This window comes from Mixophyes fleayi, chromosome 8 (assembly GCF_038048845.1).
Source record: "Mixophyes fleayi isolate aMixFle1 chromosome 8, aMixFle1.hap1, whole genome shotgun sequence".
NCBI lineage: Eukaryota > Metazoa > Chordata > Amphibia > Anura > Limnodynastidae > Mixophyes > Mixophyes fleayi.
In genome coordinates, this window is record NC_134409.1 from 126,463,686 (window position 1) to 126,486,832 (window position 23,147).

The 23,147-nt window shown below is 38.9% G+C and overlaps 1 protein-coding gene across 10 annotated transcripts in view; it reads left to right on the forward strand.

The window, feature by feature from the left end:
* Positions 1–23,147, forward strand: part of MITF (melanocyte inducing transcription factor) — a 183,138-nt gene that overhangs the window by 134,788 nt on the left and 25,203 nt on the right. For 7 of the 10 annotated variants that reach the window (XM_075183428.1, XM_075183427.1, XM_075183429.1 and 4 more), the window contains exons 3-4: positions 19,757–19,975; positions 21,708–21,800. In XM_075183428.1, the coding sequence (XP_075039529.1) occupies positions 19,757–19,975; positions 21,708–21,800 (312 nt within the window). Of the gene's footprint in view, positions 1–18,037; positions 18,166–19,756; positions 19,976–21,707; positions 21,801–23,147 lie in introns of those variants that run through there. The other 3 variants (XM_075183435.1, XM_075183437.1, XM_075183436.1) reach the window with 1 other exon arrangement.

Below are 23,147 nucleotides of genomic sequence, written 5' to 3' on the forward strand. Positions count from 1 at the left end.
GTTAATTGTAACGATAATATTCTTCACTGTAAGTTCTTTGAACTGCGCGCTCTGGGTGACCTGTAAGGGTTCCACCACATCGTCATCCTCAAGGGCGGCCTCTTGGCATGGTTGTTGTAAACAAAGCAAGGATAAGTGAATAGTGAAATAGCACATCAGTCCATGATTGAGGTCCCCGCAAGACACCCAGATATATGTGGCTGCAAATAACAGTCACAGTTTCCAGACCACCCAGCAGGTGTACAGGCAGAGTTCAATAACTGTCACAGTTTCCAGAGCAACCAGCAGGTACATGGGTGTATTGCCAACTGCCACATTTTCCAGAGGACAATGGTAAAGCATTGTTGTAAATGGCGTGTGGACGTTTTGCGAAACTCCGACACGATGCAGCCGATTACAACGCCTATATTTTTTTGCAAATCTACAGACCAAGGTCTTGGTATATGATGTGCTCTGCTCAGACAACGTCATCATAGAAATAAGTCACTCATAAAAGTCGGACTTATGCCATTAATAAATAGATTTAATATTGGCTATTTTACCTTCCTGTTAACTGGCCTTCTACTCCAAATGGTGTCTCCAGTCTTCCTCATTGTCGTTGCTAGACTTCTCCTATCACTCTGTATATGATAGGGACATAACAATGACGGTGTAGACGCTGCTACTTTGAAACAGGTAAAGGTTATTGTATACTAAACTGCTGTCTGCTTGGAGTTCTGCACAAGTTCGCGTTGTTCTACCTACAACTGAGATTATTTTATAAGTAGATTTTGTTCTTTAATGACCTGTTAATTTGCACAGGAAACATACCAGTGAAAGTATGCTTCCACATTATCCAGAATTATAGTACAAAGAAATTAAGAAGCATTTATTGTGCTAATTACTGTAATTATTTAACGTGTAATTTGGCGGTCACTGCCGCTAAGAACCTAGCGCCGGGTAAACCCTGCATTATGAATATTATTCAGTGTGCGGAAAGGAATTTTAATTTAAGATTTCTGTTCCTTTGCATTCCTCACCTATTTTTTAAAATTCTTCTCTGCCTTTAGTCGATAATTATGTAACATTTGTCTTTTCACGGTAAGAGCTTGTGTTCTAAAGTCCATGTTTTTGTTCAATAGTATTTAACTATATATTGGGCTAGCTATTTGCTCCCAATTTTGTTTCAGTAGTCCTACTTACTGGCTAATGTCAGTGGCTCTAGTATGCAAATCAGGATTTTTTGAAGATAAAAAAGGAAGATGGCGTCTGTCACACTGCATTGAGGATAGAAATGGTAATTACAAAATGTAATTCTATTTATAAAACACCAAGATGATATTACTCTAGGGCAGTGGTCAGGAAACAGGGGTAAATTACCCCAAATGGGGTAAAAATGAAATTCCTGGGGGTAATGCTGCCGATTCACATGCTGTCAGTTGGTTTGTAGACCCCATATATGTGAAATTGCTGTTGTACCAGAAGAGCCTCAAGGGTTGGCAGAGGCACTTCTCGAGCTCCGATGCAATAATGAAGCACGTATTGCATTTGAAAACAAAGCAGATCTGTCATATTTTTGGATGTCAACAGCTGCAAAGACATTCAACATTACACATGAGGAGGCAGTCAAAAGGTTGCTGCCTTTTGCAACAACCTACCTTTGCGAAAAAGGATTTTCCACTCTAACGAACATAAAAACAAAGCAAAGAAATCGATTGGACGCTGAAGACTGTATCCAAATTGCTCTGCCATCAAAATGCCCCAATATTGATGCTCTCGTATCAAAAATGAAGCATCATCATTTCTCCAAAACCTGAAGTTTTGAAGTTGAAGCTTTCAAAGAAATTTTTAATAGATTCAATAAAAATTTGAATTCCAATAATTAATAATATATGATTTGCTTCCTTTCAAATCCAAGGGGGTAACGTCAGCGTATCTAAATATATTTTGGGGTAAAAGGTAAAAAAGTTCCCTGACCCCTGGTCTAGGGGCTTTGTGAGTTAAGTGGTAAAACAAGATAATTAAATAGAAAAACATGACATAAAACCATTTCTCTGCTACTCTGTGTTGCTTTAGGCATTTGCCCACTTTGCCTATACATTAAATTAAGCCCGGCAAACAAATCTTTATCTGATGCGGTAAATACATTCATGTAAATTATGGGTGGGAATGAAAAATTAAATGAAATTAATAATCCCAAAATAATTCCAACAGTTGTCACCTATTTCACTGTGTGCAAATTATTGTGTAGCTATGAATAGCGTTTAATTAAGACCAATTGTAGTGTATACAAAATAGCGTAGACCAGAGATAGGCAATGATGGCTCCCAAGCTGCTATTAAATTATGTGTCCCAGTTTCACAACAGTTGTATTATTAATTTATTAACAGTTTTTTTATTTAGCGATTACATATTGCACAGCGCTTTAAAGAGACTATTTAGTTATTCCCATCAATCCCTGTCCCAGTGGAGCTTACAATCTGTTTCCTAAAATACACACAGACTGGGGTCAATTTTGTCAGGAGCCAATTAACCTACCATGTATGTTTTTGGAATGTGGGAAGAAACCAGAGTGAAACCCACGGAGAACATAGAAATTCTACACAGAAAGGACTTGAACCCATGACCCCAGCGCTGTCAGACAGCAATGCTAACCTCTGTGCCACTGTGCATAGACACATTTTTCTAGGATACAATATATGTAACTGATAATTAGGGATGTGCACCGGCCACTTTTGGTGTCTCGTGTTTTGTGTTTTGGATTCGGATTTGCTTGAGGTTTTGGGGTCGGATTTGTTTCGCAAAACACCTGACGAAAGGTTTTGGTTCGGATTTAAGGTTTTGGATTCGGATTTATTTTAAAAAAAACATAAAAAGTGCTAAAAACCAGTTTTGAGGTTTTTTTTTCACTCCTACGCTATTATTAACCTCAATAACATTCAATAACAATCATTTCCACTAATTTCCAGTCTATTCTGAACACCTCACAATATTGTTTTTAGGCCAAAAGGTTGCACCGAGGTAGCTTGAGCACATAACGCCAAAAAAAGAGGTACAAGATGGAATTGTTCTGGGCCCTCCCTCCCACCCCTCGCGAGATTCGACGCGAGACTTGGACGACAGAGTCTCGTTTTCAATTTTTTTCCCGCCGGAAATATCCGAACAGTGCTCGGATCCCGTTCAGATCCCCACTATTCGGGTGGGCTCGGATTAGCGGAATCCGAGCCCGCTCATCTCTACTGATAATAGGCTATGTCTAATTAGGTATCTCCAATTAGCTTTCTTTCACATCTGCAATGAAATGATTAAAGTAGTTCTCTGCTGAAAACCAAAAATTAACCGTATACTGACTGTGAGAAGTCAGCTTTTGGGGCGTTATGGGCAACTGGTCAGTAGACCGTTCGTTTTCGGCTTAAGGTGGGAAGTGGAGAACTCTTTCAAGTCCAGATCAAGGAATCGGAGAGGATGTGGTCTGTTTTAGAGATTGCAAAAGCATTTTTATAGTGTGCTACATAGGAGGCTGGTTAGTAACGCCTGGGGGATATGTCTGTAGCAGAAGATGGGTTAGGAGATAAAGAGCGAGCGCTATTATAAATGGACAATTTTCAGTTTTGTCTGAAGTCATTACTGATATTATGAGACTTAGCAATTACCCATATTTCAATGTTATTCTGTTTATTAATTGTAGGTATTTATGGTTTTATTATGGGCATTCAGTAAAGTTTCATTTTCTAGAGAATCTGCAAAGTAAGAATAATGGATTATGAAAGGGGATGTTCACATTACTATTTTAGGACTTGGTTCTTTTGTGAAAGCCGAGTTATCTTCTTTCTTGTAAGTATAACTTCGTACCTGACTGTCATACTTCAATGTAATGATGATGTCACTGACTGTGACGGCAATTGTCACTCTATATCTAAATCATGTTACTTACATCTAAAGAACATTTGCAGAATACGCACATATCTCACACAAGACACTGCTAAAACCTTAATTCATGCACTAATCATCTCCCGCATCGACTATTGCAATTCCCTCCTTACTGGTCTTCCCAAAGTCAGGCTTGAACCCCTACAATCTATTTTGCACGCAGCGGCCAGATTGATTTTCCTTGCAAACCGTTCTTCCTCTGCTGAGCCACTCTGTCAGTCTCTACATTGGCTGCCTGTATTTCAACGAATCCAATATAAAATTATTCTACTAACATACAAGGCCGTCAACAAAATTGCACCGACATACATTTCCTCACTTGTCTCCAAAATAGCTCCCAACTCGACACCTCCGTTCTGCACAAGATCTGCGTCTCTCTTCCACTCTCATCACATCCTCCCATTCCCAATTACAGGACTTTTTTCGGGCTGCACCCACTTTGTGGAATTCCCTCCCTCGCACAGTAAGACTTTCCTCTAGTCTTCAAACCTTCAAGCGTTTTCTGAAAACGCACCTCTTCAGGCAAGCTTATAATATTCCACAACCACCATCTTAATCTCACTAAGTTACCCTATTACCACCGTCTATACAGCTAAAACAAGACAACAACCCTCTGACCAACATTGCTGTGGGACTGATCACACAGCCCACTCAATACTTTTACCTTTGCATTCTAGCTGGTCCATTGTGCAATATGATGTAGCACGTGCCCTTGTGTTTCAAACTCCCATTGTCCCATAGATTGTAAGTTTGCGAGCAGGGTTCTCTTACCTCTCTGTCTGTATGTATTACCCAGTATTGTTTTATTCATGTTTGTTCCCAATTGTAAAGCGCTACGGAATTTGCTGGCGCTATATAAATAAATGATGATGATGTCCGATAATGATCAAATGAAAATCTATCCTGCCATTACAGGCTCGTGGGAAAATATGGTTGGGAGATGATCACCAACGACTCACGTTACCAAAAAACTCAGAGGCCCTAGTGTAAGCCCAAAGAGATCTTTCTGCTCAGCCCCAAAGGGTGGATAGACAGATCTAGACAGTGGCCACATTGGACAGTGAACAGTTGACTTGGGCTGAGCAGTAGACAAGGCCCATTTGTAGGCAGCTTTGGTGTAGCCATCTGCATTTGATCTGGTTTGAACCCCAAGCCAGGCAGTTGTGGACCGGTTGTCCTCTGATGCCACGTTAGACAGCTGATTTCACTCTGATTGACAGTCCCAGCGCTACTGCTCTGATTACAATAGTGACTTATTTTATTGTTCAGTATTCCATTACAGCATTTCACACATATAACTGAAATTGGTGGTGTCCATTTACAGAGTATATACAAGTACCAGATGAGCTGTCTTCACCAGATTAAAAGTCTACTTGTGGACGTTGAACATATTTTTATGAAACTGTGCATAGATTTACGTGGCAAAGTAAGGAGTGAACAAATTTTGGGATGGCACATTAAGCACAATTGTGTGCTGGACTATGCTGATTCATAAAACATTATTCTGTGTTACGATCTGAAATTAAGATGTTTCTCTAAAATAATCACTGCCCGACGCCCCTTACTATCAGGAGTTTTATGACACATAATTAAAGCTCATACTAGTAGTTTAGGCTGTCCAGCAGTGTTGGGATAAAAAGATAAAAGATTCATTAATGATCTTAACTTGAGAAACTTCTTATTTCAGTCTCCTGGACAAAACCATGTTACAATGCAAGGGGTGCAAATTAGTTTTCTGTTTTGCACATAAGTTAAATACTGACTGTTTTTTCATGTAGCACACAAATATCAACTTTAAATTTCAGTGTACAAATAAGCTATCAAGTATTTGTGTGCTACATGAATAAACAGACAGTATTTAACTTATGTGCAAAACAGAATGCTAATTTGCACCCCTTGCATTGTAACATGGTTTTGTCCAGGAGACTGAAATAAGAAGTTTCTAAAGTTAAAATCCTTAATGAATCAGGCCCCAAGTTATTATTTTCTTATAGTACTGATGCACGTGAGAAAAAACAAGTTGAATTCAATGTAAGGCTAATCTAAAGAAAAATGAATTCATTTCACGTTGGTTTGAGCAGCCGTTTCTACCCCATGAGACAATCACTGCCTTTGTCTTTAAAAACCAACCAGAAAAGTAAAAGAAAAATGATCAACAAGGTTGGTATTGTTATATAAGAAATATTAATAAGTTAAGCTTAACGGCCTTTTCCCTGTCAATTATGTTCAACTTCTCTCCCTAAGACTTGACCCCTTTGTTGACTAGAGTAACGAAGATGCTGCAAATATATATTGTTTAATAAACAAGCTTGAGTTGAAAATAATAATAAAATTGTACACAATAATTATTGGTGGAGTTTATTATCGAGTGAACCCAAGTTAAAACAAAGCACCCATTTTTCTGCCCCAATTTAAAGACTAAGCACTCTGGAATTCTCAAGGTCTTTAACAAAACAATATGCTTATGTAGCCTGTCAGTGTATACATATTTTTGCCCCCGGATAGAGTACTTTCAGCAATTTTAACCTATTCATTTAAAAGGCATGTCCTTCTGTATATAGCTTAAAATATTATCCTACCCTTCCCCCCCATGTGATAAAAATAGACTTTATTCACATGCATAGCAAGTATCGGTTCCCAGGGTCGTATTAAGATTTGTGGCTCCCTTAGGCATCTGAAGTGAATACGCTCTACATTAGTAATTGAATTTCTCTTATTTTTACTCTCCAAAATAGGGATGGGTATAGAGTAAGTAGGAAAATACAGAGCACAGGATACAAGTAAATAAAATAAACTTAAAGTATGCCCCATCCAAAAAGCAGCATATGCGTAAGACATCAGGAGATCCTATGGGCCTCTCGAGTGCTGGCCCTCAGGTAATTACATTTTTGGGATGGGGTATAAATTCTGATATTCCACCCAAAACAGGATTTTCAGTTTTGGATGGAATTACTCAGAGCGGCATATTCAATTGTCGGCGGAAACGCCGAAAATCTTGCGGTCTGCGCATTATTACTGTTATTACGGTAATAATGCACGGAAAAAACGTTATTACGGTAGTCTTCTCGCTGGATTTCAGCTCGCGGCTCAGGGAGCTGCGAGCTGAAATCCAGCTAACTACTACCGTAATAACTGTAGTAGTTTTAGCGCGCCGCGGAAACGGCACAATTGAATATGCCCCATAATGTTGATTTTATTTAATCTTTTTTTGTTTTGGATGCGGCTATTTATCCTGTGTGGCCATATATATAGTCCTCAGAATTGTGCTGGTCAACGCATGTGTCTATATGTAGCATATATGGTAAAATGCTGCCAGTACCAGCAAATGTAATGATTAGGATCTTTGACTTGGGCACTTAGGGCTAGATTTACTAAACTGCGGGTTTGAAAAAGGGGAGATGTTGCCTATAGCAACCAATCAGATTCTAGCTATCATTTATTTAGTGCATTCTACAAAATGACAGCTAGAATCTGATTGGTTGCTATAGGCAACATCTCCACTTTTTCAAACCCGCAGTTTAATAAATATGCCTCTTAGTGTTCAGCGTAAGGGGACAGCCTTATCAATGGGTGTTAGTTAAGCTGTCTGAGCAGTAAATATCTGGATCTGTGCTCAGTTTGGCTACGCTTGTTTGCAACCAAATTGGTCACCCTGAATGGATTCTGTCTTTCATGTAAAACTACCAGACCCTACGGAGGGCAAATTAGATTAATGGATTTTAGTGCAGTCTGATCGACTCTTGTTTGATCCCGGTCAGGATTGCTTGTCCATATGAGCCCACACATGCTGAGAGTTGGTTAAAAACATCCAAATTGCTGCACGTATTGGCTGCCTTCGTTACGTTACTGACTCGCCTTTGACCTTTCGTGGCCTCGATCGAGACAGAAACGTCGTCCTAGAAAATCATGTTATAAGCTGATTTTGTACGTTTATCTTCTTATACTCTCGGGAATTTCTTGTGTAAGCTTCTGTGAGTGTAACTTTCTATTGAATGGAAGACAAAGTAATAAAACGGGTGGTCAAAATAATGTAGAATTCAGGAGTCAAGTTAGTCAGATCTAGAAGCTATCAGTATATTTTATAAAGGCAGGATCTATATCCATCGATAGAGATTATTCCCAAAGAGTTACGCACCAGCAGTAGTTTTTTTTTAGGAAAATTGGCAGCCTGGCTCCTGTATTTTATCCAACCTTCATATAGAATGTACCATATATTGTTCATTTGTTACAATTATAGGGATCACAAATTCCATTTCCCATTTGTTTGTGGATACGATGGCAGTTCCTTGATACAGAGGTAAAGTTAGATTAATTGTAGCACATATGTTGGGTGTAACTTTTTTTTTTACTTTAGACAGGTCTGTTTACTAAAGGGAGGAAACGCTACCTCCATGGAGAGATAGGGCTTCGATGTGATAACAGGTTTTTGATCGCAGTGATTATCATTATCATCTATTTATATAGCGCCACTAATTCCGCAGCGCTGTACAGAGAGCTCATTCACATCAGTCCCTGCCCCATTGGAGCTTACAATCTAAATTCCCTAACATACACACATAGACTAGGGTCAAATTTGATAGCAGCCAATTAACCTACCAGTATGTTTTTGGAGTGTGGGAGGAAACCGGAGCACCCGGAGGAAACCCACGCAGGGAGAGCATACAAATTCCACACAGATAAGGCCATGGTCGGGAATCGAACTCATGACCCCAGTGCTGTGAGGCAGAAGTGCACTGTGGCCACTGTACTGATTATAGAAAATTTGTGTTGTTGCCCCATAATTATAATGTTATGGGGTGTTTTGCGTACGAGGGTGTGTTTAATAGCAAACTTCAAGTTTATATTTGGCCCAAATATTATAAGAATGCTTTTTTTCTGATTATCAGAAGAGAATAGGAAAACAATTCTCTCGGTGCTCTGCCTTTTTATAGGTTTATGATTTATTAAAACCACGTGTTGTAACTGGCCCTTTAAATATGGATTAGGTAACGTTCTGGGTGCCTTGCTAGCCATTGCAAAGTGAAATGTTGCTTAGAATGACGGCATACGTAGAATTCCATCCCACATACATTACAAGGGAAGTGGTACAGCTGCTATATGTACAAAATAAGGAGAGAGATTTTACTTGTCTACTCTCCAAAAGTTTGGGGGCAACCGGGAGAGAGAGCTGCCCTCCCGCACTAGGAAAGTGGGCAGAGTGAGGACCATGATGACACAAGATATTCTATGACCTGTGCTTTGGCAAAAAAAGCATATTATTTGTTGCATGAAAGTCAATATTAGACATGTGCACTAAAGTAAACTATACTTGCCAACTCTCCCGAAATGTCCGGGAGACTCCCGCATTTCCCGAGAGTCTCCCGGACTCCCGGAAGAGTGTGGAAATCTCCCTGATCTGCCCACTTCCTAGTGAATTAGGTCCAAAGCGCAGCGATTCACCGGGAATCGTGGCGTTTGGCCCCTGCTGTAAAATGACGCGTTTTGCGTCATTACTTCACGGGGGCGGGGCCAAAATGACGCGATTTTTGGAGACCCGTCCCCTGCACGCCCACCTTCCCCGGCAGGCTCACGGATCATACTTGCCATAAGTTGGCAAGTATGAAGTAAACAGAATAAACGTATATATTGGCTATTGACAATGTAAGGCCGTATGGACATGTTCAATATTGTCTCACATGGTGCCAAATAGCCAGCTTGGCACATTATCCCATATGCCCGTACGTACTCACTGTATAGTCTCATGCCATACCATGTGATTACTTTGTATCATGCCGTTAATTCTGGGACTGTGTGACTTGGCAAGTCTGAATTTAGCAATTATATAGTGATAATATATTTCCATGCAGCGGCCGTATGCATGCACGCTCCGTTCCATAGGGATCATTCATCCCTATTTAATCCCCATTAGTGCCTTGTGCAGTGGCTGCAGTGCAAAGACACCATGCCCATATACCCAGTGGGTGGGAAGGTGTCTGGTGGGCATTGTTTGTCTATGCCGTCAATACAGTTTAAATGATAAATTATTTCAGATTTGCTTCAAAATCCCATGATATTGCAATCTTTGAAAAAGAAACAAAACGTTCCATTCAGCTGGCAGAAGGAGCTGGAAAAATAACTTATTTTTAAATGATAAACTCTAAAGTCCTACGGCCATCCAGCCAGAACAAACCCCTATTCTGTCTGCGACCCGCATGAATGTCCTTTATAAATGTGTGGTATGTACAACCCCCTCAGCCTCCGTCCTGTTACCCAACATCACAAACTTTTTTGTTGTTGAATGTTGCATCAATATTTGCCAGTACATAATGACTCTGCATAGGCTAAACAAGTCATCTCATATTTCAATCGGGCAGTGACATGAAGTTTATGAGATTGAGGTCATAGATCCCTGTTACTTTATCACAGACCTGTCAGAAAATATTTTTAAAAACAAACACACCACTCGCCAAAAAATAGACAGCCACGAAAAAAAAGCAGACTAGATTTACTGTCATTAAATTCTATGTTTCTAGGTATGATTTAGTTATATAATAGAGGTTTCTGTGTTTATTGAATATTTACCAAATATGGTAAAAAAAAATATTTATTTTTACTAGACAAAATACTCGGGACGGCCGTAGCACGGTGGCTAGCATTGCTACATCACAGCCCTGGGGTCAATTCCCCACCAGGGCCTTATCTGTGTGGAGTTTGGGGCAGGGACTCTTGTGAGTGACAAATATTCTCTGTACAGAGCTGTGTAATATGTTATTGCTATATAAAGAAACAACAATAATAATAATAAATAATATAGTCACATTTAGAAAAAAAAAACATTACTTATTGCAAAAATGATGTATAACTTGTACAGATCCTTTGGTTAAGTACATGAATGGCACTCACTTGTCTGAAAGGTGCTTGGTTCACAGTTCGTTTTGGGAAGGATAAGAATGTATTCTATGATTTTACCATAGGGTGCCCGTTCTGGTGTGTCTGGTTTTCATTTTGCTCAGTCCAGATACACAATACGGCAGCTTTTAGTCAAATGAATAAATATGATTATTATTTGAAATATAATTTTCTGTGCAGAGGAAGTTTAAAGGGACAATGACCTTATCCCCCCCCCCCACACCTTTATTTGTGTCGTGTGCACGAAAGTAAATGCTGTTTATGTTCTCCCTTTGGATAAAGACATGTTTGATGTGGGTGCATGTGTTCACACACAGAAGGCAGTTAGGAGTCCTCCCTAGTGGTCCTTTCTGCCCAGGGGCAGGATTTGTAGAGGGGGGTTTCCACACCACGCCGCCAGTGGGCGTGACCAGCATGCATGGGGGCGTGGCTATAATATTAGACAGTGATTGGCTGCTCTCCAACTCTTCCTTTCCCCATAATATACATCGGCAATGGCGTGTGCACTACTGTTAGATGCATGCAGCTCTCCCTTTTCAAGAGGAGCCGTGTGATAGGAAAGTAGATCACGTCTGCCTGCAGGCAGGAAGGGGGAGTGAGGAAGAAAGGCCCTTTCTCCGCACATCCGAGTTGATGGTCTTATCAGAGGACCACACGAACGATTGAGGTGCTTCAAATGGCTGTTTTACTGATGCATAATATAAAGAAAGTCTTACTGTACATATCTTATACTTGCCTGGTTTATAGACCTCCATTCCGATAGATTTGCGTCATTTTCGCCCAGACCCCCGTAGCCCTGTCCCTCTGTTAAGATGTTTTTACCGTTAGACTTATTGATTTTTTTCATGCGTTTTACTAAATAAATATTTTTTTCCCTGTCTAGCTTCCCCTTTCTTCTTTGTTGCCTTAGGATATGAAGAAAAAAAACTACTTATACTGTGTATTTCCTGCTAATCCCCATTAAAGTGGAACAAGGATGTCAACTGGCAGCCAGTGGTCCAGATCCGGCCCTCCCAATTTCTTCCTATTTTGGACCCCACATTCCGTAGCAATATCCGTGAAGTCTCTTGTATAACACACATTTATTTATTTTAATAGTATTTGGCCCACGACCCTGTAGTTATGATACATACAAGGCCATCTTTGTGGAAATACTTTGAATTTTTTTGCTTTTAGGGGAGTACTGTCAGTCAAACATGTTTCCAATTCCCCCAAATTGCCAAAATATCCCTTCCTCACTCCGGCAGAGATAATCTACCTGAATAAATCATCCCAGATGCCTTTGAAACACATTGGTTATATATAAGGATAATACTAATATTAATGATGTATTAGTGCCTGGAAGATGCTGCTTGTCTTGCTTTTGCCAAAATAGAATGTGTCATCCACAAGAAAACTATAGGGTCACCCATGGGTCAAAGTTCCAGGGAAAAAAACAGAACATGTTTTGCTCGGAACTTGTAATAAATATCTCAAAAACACAAGAGTCTGGTTTTATTGTGAAATGCAGAGTTCTAAATTTGCGTGTACAACGCGTGTATTTATCTACACAGTGCATAATTACACACAATAAAGGTTCCTATCGGTACTGCTTTTAAACCTAGAATATAAGTTGCCTTATATACACGAGGACATGTACTGACACTGGGGGGAAGTAGGTTCAGAGGAAATTTGAGGAAAAATTACTTTACAGAAAGAGTAGTAGATAAGTGGAATAGCCTCCCATCAGAGGTGGTAGAGGCTAATACAGTAGAGCAATTTAAACATACTTCGGATAGACATAAGGACATCCTTACTAAGAACTAAGGATCAAATAGGGTTTGAGGTTCCCATAGGTTTAAAATTGGGCAGACTAGTTTGGCCAAGTGGTTCTTATCTATGTAAAAAAAAGCTACTATTGATTTACTATTATATATTTAGAAGATCCCATATCTCCACAGAACATGAAGTATTTACATCTGAGTGTTGGCTATTCTGTATTATCAATCAGAGGATGTTTTCTTCCATAGTGGGATTCGGGACCCTAGTCAGTGCACTCATACCCCTTCAAAAGCAGCCTCGCCACACCCCAGCTTCATCTTATTGTAGCAGGAAGGAGGTACGGACGACGTCTCCTGTTCCCTTCTGTAAGGGAGTGTGTCGCTGGGTAGTGACATCATAGCTCGGCGCCTTCTCGGCCACTCACTGACGTGAAGTATGTAGCAGCCGACATGTCAGCTGACAGCGCTGGGTTTGGGGGGCGCTGCGGAGGCATTAAAAACACTGGATGCATGACATTATGTCACTGATTCCATGTTTTACCACTGGTGCCCTAAACAACCACCTATGTACACCTAAGTGTAGCGCTGGCCCTGATGCGATTACTGACAACAAGTTTGCATAGAGAAAAAATATCTTCCCTCATTGTCTGAGAGGGGAGGTGACTGGGGGACGGGCTGCGGGCAAACGCGTCATTTTGGCCCCGCCCCCCGTGACGGAAATGTTTTGTAGCAGGGGGGCGGGGACAAAATGACGCGATTCACTGCGAATCGTGTCATTTAGTAGTAGCAGCAGCGGGATGCGGGATATTTGCCAGCTCTCCCGGGAGTCCGTGAGACCGACCCGAATTTCGGGAGTCTCCCGGACATTCCAGAAGAGTTGGCAGGTATGCTCTACTTTCAAAATATTGCTAGAATACACCAATTTTTTTTAACCCAGGATACAACCAGAACTCTTATCCGTCTTTGTTTACAGTCTATGTTTTCTAGATAGATGTATGATTGCATGGTACAAACGCATTACTAGCTGTGAGGGACACAGGAGATAAATTATGTTATAGCTTAAACCGTGGACAGATTAGTTCCTTATAGGGGTAAATTACAATAGATTCTGTTACTGTACTTCTTGTTCGTTCCACAGTTAAGGGTATTTGATATAGTTTTCAGTTAAAAGTGTAAAACAAATCTCATTTTACAGCTGCATAGACAGACTGATTAATACCACAAACGAAGACATTGTTTAAGAAAATATGCTTGATTAGCTGTAAGGGCATGTAATATTTATAGTTGATATCCAATGGAAGGACAATGATCAGCAAAAAAAGCATACAATCCCGATGGTTGTCCTTATTCATGTATCCCTGTATTCACATTATAGATAAAGACTGATTTAGGGATATTATTAAGATTTTCTGGATAACTTTGACTCACCCAGGAAGACTTGGGGCATGTAAGCTCCCATGGGGCAGGGACTGATGTGAGTGAGTTCTCTGTACAGCGCTGCGGAATTAGTGGCGCTATATAAATAAATGTTGATGATGATGATGTCTCTGAGAGTAGTACTTCAGTAACGTGTAGTACTTCCTCTGGAACAGGATTGTTGAAGTGTGATTGTGCATTTGATTGGACGGCTGTGACTCCTGTCCAATCAGGTGCTGAGCTCTACACTGTCCACGGAATGTTTCAGTTACTCATTTGCACAGTGGCCAGCGGTTAGCACTTCTGCCTCACAGCACTGGGGTTATAAGTTTGATTCCCAACCATGGCCTTATCTGTGTGGAGTTTGTATGTTCTCCCTGTGTTTGCGTGGGTTCCTCCCGGTGCTCTGGTTTCCACTCACTCCAAAAACATACTAGTAGGTTCATTGGCTGCTATTAAAATTGACCTTAGTCTCTCTCTTTGTGTGTGTGTGTTAGGGGATTTAGACTGTAAGCCCCAATGGGACAGGGACTGATGTAAATGAGTTCTCTGTACAGCGCTGTGAAATTAGTGGCGCTATATAAATAACTGATGATGATGATTGGAACCTGTCTTCTCCCCTTCCTCTGAAACAGAGGGGTGCAGCAGCTTCTGTTAGGTAACAATGGAACCCCAACAGGAATGAACCTTATGAAGTGTTACACGGAAGGTGGATAATCATTATACAATTCATTATGAAAGTGTTGACCTGGAATTCCCCCATTGCTTCCGTGAGACCCTTTGTAGAATAATTTGTGTATAATTATTTTGCTATATTCAGCTCATGCCCATGAACTAGGACAGACTGTAGTAGCATCGATGACTTATAGGACTATATATTCACTGTAAAAGGCTGCGTAATATGTAGGCGCTACAGAAATAACTGAATAAAATATATGTAATATTCTTAGTTATTCAAATTGGGTTCATTATGAGCTGAGGGAGCCCATCAGAGAGGTATGCAGAAGTAACATCTCTTATATTGGACGTATCGTAACTTAAATGTTATACCTGTGTTGGACAGTATACAGTAATAACGTGGTCTAGACAAGATAGATCCTGGGCTGACGGCCAGACATACACGCAATCGTTGCAACGGTAATAACTAGGCAAATAAGGGTAATTACAAAAATGCTTTGCTGAACTGTTTTTAAAAATGTAATCGCTAAGAAAAGTTGACTTAGCATAACATTTTTTTTTTCCCTTTTTAGGCAATTATGTAGGATCATACCACTTTTTTGTTTTTAATATCCATCTGCCGTTTATCTGTATGTTCTCAGTTTTGAGGTGGGTGGGGATAGAACAATCTGTAGCCCATTACGTCTCCAGTATTTATACAGCAGCACAAAGTATTTCAGGAGACATCTTGTGGCTTCAAAAATTGGACTCCGATATGAACTCTGTCATGGGAGCTAATAAAATACCAGGGCTGGACCCCCAAACTTCTGCTACAGAGGAAATAGGAATAACTACATACTATATCGATTGTCATAGCAAATATGAAGACTGACCCTATACAAATGTCCTCTACAGAAGAAATGTAACATCTTGTAGAAGAATATTAGTATTAGTTACCGCTAGCATTGGAGACTGTGAGTTAACGGCTTTGATTAAATGTTTTCTTCCAGGTTCTAATCTCTGTATATTTTGGCAGAATCAATACATTGTATCTCTTTATTTCCCTCTTGCTCATTTATCTATTGCTATTTACTTTGTTTTGTTTATGGAGTTTTAGGACATTGAAAGGACCCCTAAAATGCAAGTTACCTTATATAAGAACTTCTAGTAACATTCCCAACAAGTTAACCCGCGCATGATACTCATGCATTCTAGTCAAATCAAGCTACTTAAGGTGTTAAAAAGGTTCTTGTCATGCATTTGGGCCATAGCCCAGGCCTCCTCAGGGGAAGAGCAATACTTCCCGACGCAAGCGCCCTTTTTTAACGTGGTTTTGTCCACATGTCACCACGTCATCATTTTTCTCCATCACCTCATCCTTCATCTTCATCGCCACATCCTTCATCAAGCTACTTAAGGTGTTAAAAACTCCCCACTGTCACCCCCGGCAACCACCAACCACTCCCAACTGTCACTTCTCCTTCAAGAAATATATAGGTCAGTGTATAACTCTGCCCAGCAGGTGGCGCTGCAGCTTGGTTTTTTTCTTCCCACACACGCCACTAGGCATTTATATAGTAGATATACAAGTAAATGTTTCCCGTTCTAGAATTTCAAATATTTTATACTGTACTTACGTCTGCTGCGCTTCTCAGAACAAGATATTGTTATCTGTTACCAACCGTTCTCTGACAAAGGAAGCTATAAGATACTGGCGGTAGTGTTTTTGTACACACTACAGAAATTTTATCCTGTTGTGTTATCTATAACGATTTTACCAGCAACTGTTAAAAAAAAAAGTCCCGGTCAGCATGCCGATTCCTGTGTGCACACTGTACATGATCTGCATGGTTTACTGTCAGATCTGTGCTCTTCATCTATCATAACCATCGGCTGAAAAGATTGTGACTCTGTAAACTCTATGCAGAATCGGAACGACATCAGAGCGAAATCCTTAGTTCATTTTAAAAATCAAGTAAACCGATACAATGTGCGTTGGAACGATAATCGTTCCATCGTTGAACGAGATTTTTAGTCTGGTTTAAAATTGATATCAAACGATACAATGTGCTTTGGAAGGATAATCGCTCATTGTTGCAGTGTACACAATAATGCGATATCGGAGCGAACCGTCGTTTATCGTGTGATTAGCCTGATAATCGTCTAAAAACCCCTGTAGTGTGTAACCAGCCTAACAATGGGATTACATGATAGGAAGTATGCTGTATATAGGAAAATCTCTGCCAAAACTCAATTATCTTCAGCAGGGGCGCACGTAGGGGGGGTTTCTGGTTCTCCAGAAACCCCTCCGCGAACGAACGGGCGCTAAACATTGCTCCTACACAGCAGCACTGTACTGTACAGCAGCCGAGGTGCTGTCAAAGAATCGTCCGCGGCGGTGCTGTATTGTACTACAATGTATTGTACTACAATACAGCACTTTCGCGGACGCTTCTTTGACAGCGCTGCAGCTTCTGTACACTTCAGCAACGCCAAAATCAAGCCACTCCGCATGCGCAGCCGCTCTCTCCCTCCCATTTTTTTTGGGGGGGGGACACCCCCTTAAAAATCCTGCATTTGCCCCTGTTCAGCTCTGCTTAAGTCCTGAAATGTATATATGAATTTTGGTGAATATTGGCACTAGCTCTTTTACATAAGATACATAGCATCATAGGATTAGAAGTCACCTAAGAATTTTCAAACAAAGAGAAGAGAAACAGGGGGGGGCAGGTAGGTAGTACTTAGCGAACAGAATTTCCAATCTAATATATAAAATGTTTATTTTGAACAACTTTTATAGCTAAATACTTTTGTTAACTCACTTAATTAAATTGCCAAAATTTTAATTCCCCAATAGAGGCAAACTTATGTTAAAATGTATGGTCCTCCTTTATAGAAGATCACAGCCAAAGCCATTATAAGCGGAAAATGAATTTAACAGTAGGTAATGATACAAGCCAGCAGATGGACCTACGGGCCTCGGAGGTGTCACTTTTGTGCAGTGGAGGAAGCTATAACACCAGTAGTCAAGGCTCATGCGTATCAATTTTAATGCAAAGTCTGCTTTTTAAAAAGCACACACAACTTTTAACCTTATAGATTAGAGAGGAACAGCATTGTGTATCGGTAGCACTGGAACAAAAGATGAATAGACGGAACGCCCGGAGCGTTTTGTCAATTTCACTTTGATAACACAGTCCCTTAAAGAGATCCTTTTGTGTATGGAAAAGTCTGACGTCAAAGTAGTTAAAAAAAAAAAAATAGCATCTAAATAAATGGCTACACTTGCATTGCTTCCAAAAAAACCTTGTATGAGGCGTTTGTTTCTTTACACGCGTAACTAATTAGCTGGGCTTATTATAAGCCTCGGACTGCTGTAATGAAGTTTCTTCAGCTCACTTTAAAATACTTGTTTTGTGGTGGTTGTATAAAGCTGTTCCAGAGCCAAAGATAGCCGAATTTAAGGGATTTACTGTAGGTTGTAACCATTGGACTTGGTAACATGTTGGAAATGCTTGATTATAACCATTACCAGGTGATTTTGTTTTTCATTTTTTCGATTTTTTTATGTTGTTTGCGTCACTCTTATATTATATGACTTATTGTATTTGTGTTAGAGTATTACATTACTTGTACATTATACTTTATGCTTTTCTTATATACACACTCTATATCAGAGGCTTGCTTAGCCTTTTTTTGTGTGGATTCCAAATGATCTCTGTGAATTAGCTCTGTGATCTGTTTTTCAGTTGTTCATTAAGATGTATTAATTGTCAATGATTTTACTTTTGTTTAAAATGTATTATCATTATTATTATTATATCCTTTATTAAGATAATGATTAATACATTGAGGCTTCTGAAGAATTATATAAAAACATGATTAATAACTAGCATATTGACGGGTAATACAACGTAGATTTGCAAATATCTATCTATCTATCTATCTATCTATCTATCTATCTTAGTATCTATCTCTATCTATGTATCTTTCTATTTATCTCTATCTATCTATCTATCTATCTATCTATCTATCTATCTATCTATCTATCTATATATCTATCTATCTCATATCTATGTTTATATATCCATCTGTCTGTCTGTCTGTCTATCTATGTATCTCTCTCTATCTATCTATCTATCTATCTATCTATCTATCTATCTATCTATCTATCTCTATCTATGTATCTTTCTATTTATCTCTATCTATCTATCTATCTATCTATCTATCTATCTATCTATCTATCTATCTATCTATCTATCTCATATCTATGTTTATATATCCATCTGTCTGTCTGTCTATCTATCTATGTATCTCTATCTATCTATCTATCTATCTATCAATCTATCTATCTATCTATCTATCTATCTATCTATCTATCTATCTATCTATCTATCTGTCTATATCTATCTATCTCTATCTATCTATCTATCTATCTATCTATCTATCTATCTATCTATCTATCTATCTATCTATCTATCTATCTCATCTATCTATCTATCTATCTATCTATCTCATATCTATCTATCTATCATGTTAGTGATCTCGATATCTATATGTAAATTCCTTATCTACGTATTTCCATTTATTTACATTTGATAAAACATTTCACTATTGCTCTTGTACAAAAAAAAATCAAGAAAATATTTTATTGATCTGTTTTGTCTCTGCTTATACACCTTTGATTTGTTTGTAACTTTCGTGTTGTGTTCTGAGTGAGGCTATTAGATTAACGCTTGGTTGATGTCTTAAGTCTCTAGCAGATGGAGAATAAAGTTATTTGTTATTACATTTAAAAAATCTAGTCATTTAGTCATTTGCTTTGTTTTTTTTATTACATCTTTTAATTTGTATTTATTTATTTTTTCCATCATGTATTGTATTTTAATGGGTTATATATGGTATAATATAATATAAAATTTGAATACAATATAAAATTTTCTTCTGCTATTTTACAAGGGTTAGGGAGCCATTTAGAATGTTTAATGAATAATTCCGCCCCCAAATTATCTTTTCGGTTGTGCAGAACCTGTTGTCTGCTCTTTTCTGGTTCTCATTTTAAGGAACCAATGATGGTGAACCTAGATTTCCACAGCGGACCAATCACTGTTAATTTTATTCGCCAGGTGCAGACTCACCTTGAAAATCCTACAAAATACCACATCCAGCAGGCTCAGAGGCACCAGGTGGAGCAGTACTTAACCACCGCCAAACACCACAGCAAAGCCCTCAGCTTGCCATGTCCAAACCAGCCTGGGGACCACAGCATGCCACCAGGACCGGGCAACAGTGCGCCGAACAGTCCCATGGCTTTGCTGACCCTTAGTACAACCTGTGAGAAGGAGGTGAGTATATAAACCATTCTACGCTCTTAGTTCTTGTGCTACCAACCTGTGGCGCTCCAAGTGTTGTCAAACTACAATTCCCAGCATGCACTGCCAGCTGATAGCAGGCCAATAGCAGGGAATCCTGGGAATTGTAGTTTCATAAACACCCGGGGAGCCATAGGTTGACCAGGTCTGCTCTAGATTTTTTTTTTCCTTAATTTAAAATTAAATTTTAATATTTTTAGTTTTTTAAAGTTAGTTTTAAATTGGGATATTGAATTTATACTTTTGTGATGTGGTTCGTAGCGTAACATTTTTCTTTTTTTTGTGTAGCGGAATAGTTTTTATTTTTTAGTGGTGGAGTAGTTTTTATTTTTTAGTGGTGGAGTATTTTTTTTTTCTTTTGTTTTACAGTAACATTTGCAATAATGTTATGTTTGTCCATGTCTACTTGGATTACTTTGCTGCATTCTCAGCATATTAATAACAAGGCTATTCCATCATCTTTGGGCTGCATAGCTAAAAACTGATTTATTGAAGCCAGTTATAAGTCCATGGAATAGTTTATACGAACACGAAAATGGACATATGTTAGTTTAAAGAAAATATTAAAAATACATATTTTTTTAGCCATAATCAAAATGTAGGATTATTTAATATAAAATATATTTTTTTTTAAATTCCCAGCAATATGTAGCATTTGTGCCTTTACATTTTTTCCAACTGTAGTTACAGATTTGGATTATAAAATGAAGGCAACAGCTCATCAAGACATATAAAAAAAAAAAAAAAAAAAAAATTGACCCTAGTCTCTCCCTCTCTGTCTGTCTGTGTGTGTGAGTGTGTGTCTATAGTAGGGAATTTAGACTGTGAGCTCCAATGGGGCAGGGACTGATGTGAATGAGTTCTCTGTACAGCGCTGCGGAATTAGTGGCGCTATATAAATAAATGATGATGATGATGATGATATATTAAATAAACATTTTTATATTATTATAATAAGCCCGAAAGCTATTTCTTAAAACCTAAATTGCACTTTAAGTAGAATATCAGTAATGAACAGAATATTGTTTGGCTATGCCACCTAGGTGTCAATGCTCAAAATAGCTCAAATAGCTTAAATAGCTTATTCCTTAAATAATTCGGTATCATCTCTCAAAAAAAGTTTCATTGGAGGTCTTAAAAGGATTAATTTTCCCTGTGATCAAAACTAACTTAACCGATACAGAAAATAGTCCATGCCAAGATACAGTTTGTGTTTTATACTAAGTTTTCCTGGTTCCTCGTCATTTGTAACATAAAATACATTTTTTACAAAATTTATTCCAAAGTAAAATATTGATACAGATTTCTAGGAAACATTCTTACGGGAGTTCACCTAAACTGTTGTCATAGACCCCCCTCTCTCCAATGTTACTACTGTGGGTTAAAAGTGGCATTTTAGCTGGTGTCACCCTTTAAGGTAGTGAATGATGAGTTACGGAGGACTCGTTGCATGCCTCCTTGCTGTTTTATTAATTACAGCTCTCTTGTATCTATTAAATAGATTTTATACGGATACAACTGTTCACCGGCTCCCCATCTTAATCCTATTTTTCTTTGTACAGTATCGTTGGGCTGAATAACTGTAGAATTGTACAGGGAATCTGTCAGGATGCAAAACTGTCTCACATCACACATCTAATAAACTATATACTTAATATGCTGGATTATATAAAGAAATACATTTTAATAACTATCTTTTTTGCAGATGGATGATGTTATCGATGACATTATTAGCTTGGAATCGAGTTATAACGATGAGATGCTAATGATGGATCCCACCATGCAAATGGCAAACACGGTACAGTACATTTTATCTATTCTCTCAATTTTACATTCTATTCTTTATTTAAAAAAAATATATATTTGTTTTTACTACAATACTGTGTCCAATTTGGCAACCGGTGCAATGTAATCAGCTCATAATTCGATGCTTATTAGATTTTTTTTATCTAGAAAACCTGTACGGAGACACTTGTGCTATCGTTTTACTGTGAAACATATCTTGTTTAACTAAGAAATGTCACAAAAGTGAGGGCTGCTTGTTCATTGGGTAAATACACAGCGAGACTTACTTACAGTCCCATTACACATTTAGTAGGTGATACATTGTGGCATGCAGCCATTCTTTGGTACTCTGAGAAGTAGAGAATTAAATAATATTTGACAGCTACTACTCACACAGTTAATGGAAACTGCTATACTGGCATGTTATAGATTAAAAAAAAGACTTGTGCTCTTTGTTTTGGATAGTAAACCATAAAATGTGTCATTGTCCGTTTCCACCCAGGGTTTAAACCAGAGATGCGCCGTCTCTAAATAAATAAAAAAATGTTAAGCTCTATTGGTTTTAAACTAAGCCATATTCTGCTGTGTATCTGTGTTACAATTTCATATTAGCAATTGTAAAAGTGATAACTGATATTAAATATTAACTGAACAGGAAACCACTAATTATAATCTATAATATGATTTTCCCATGGGTCTGCAGGCAGATACGTGTTGGGGCATTTCCATCATCTTGTAAAACTGAATTAAATCATAGGCAAACCGAGGGGGTTTTCTAGTGCCTGGAAACCCCCCTCCAAGCCTAGGGCACTGTATAATTGAGGTGGCTGGACCCTGCTCCCGCCTTCACATGGCTCTGCTTGAAAAGGGAGACCTGAGTGCACCTAAAAGTAGTTGCAGACAGCATTGCCCATATATGTTATGGGGATAAGAAGAGTTGGAGTGCAGCTAAGTACTGTCTAAAATTATAGCCACGCCCCCATGCATACTGGTCACGCCCACTGGTGTCGTAGTGTGGAAACCCCCCTCTACAAATCCTGCATTTGCCCCTGTAAATGTAAATGGTGTAATTATTGATATTATATTGAGTATCAGTGAGGGCAGGATCGGCAGGTAGCGTGTTCTTTTCCCTTACACGCACTAGAGGTGGCCATTTTGTGGGCTGACCCAATCCTTATAGAAATGTAGCCTATCCATTTACCAGGAGCCAGTGATAACACGGAGGCATGATACACCATGGAGTAGATTTACTAAGGCTTCTAAACAGGAAAAATGGAAGTGTTGCCCATAGCAGCTGTCAGAATCACTAGGTGGAATAGATGATACCTGCCAGCAGTTGGCGCTACTGAGTACTGAGGCG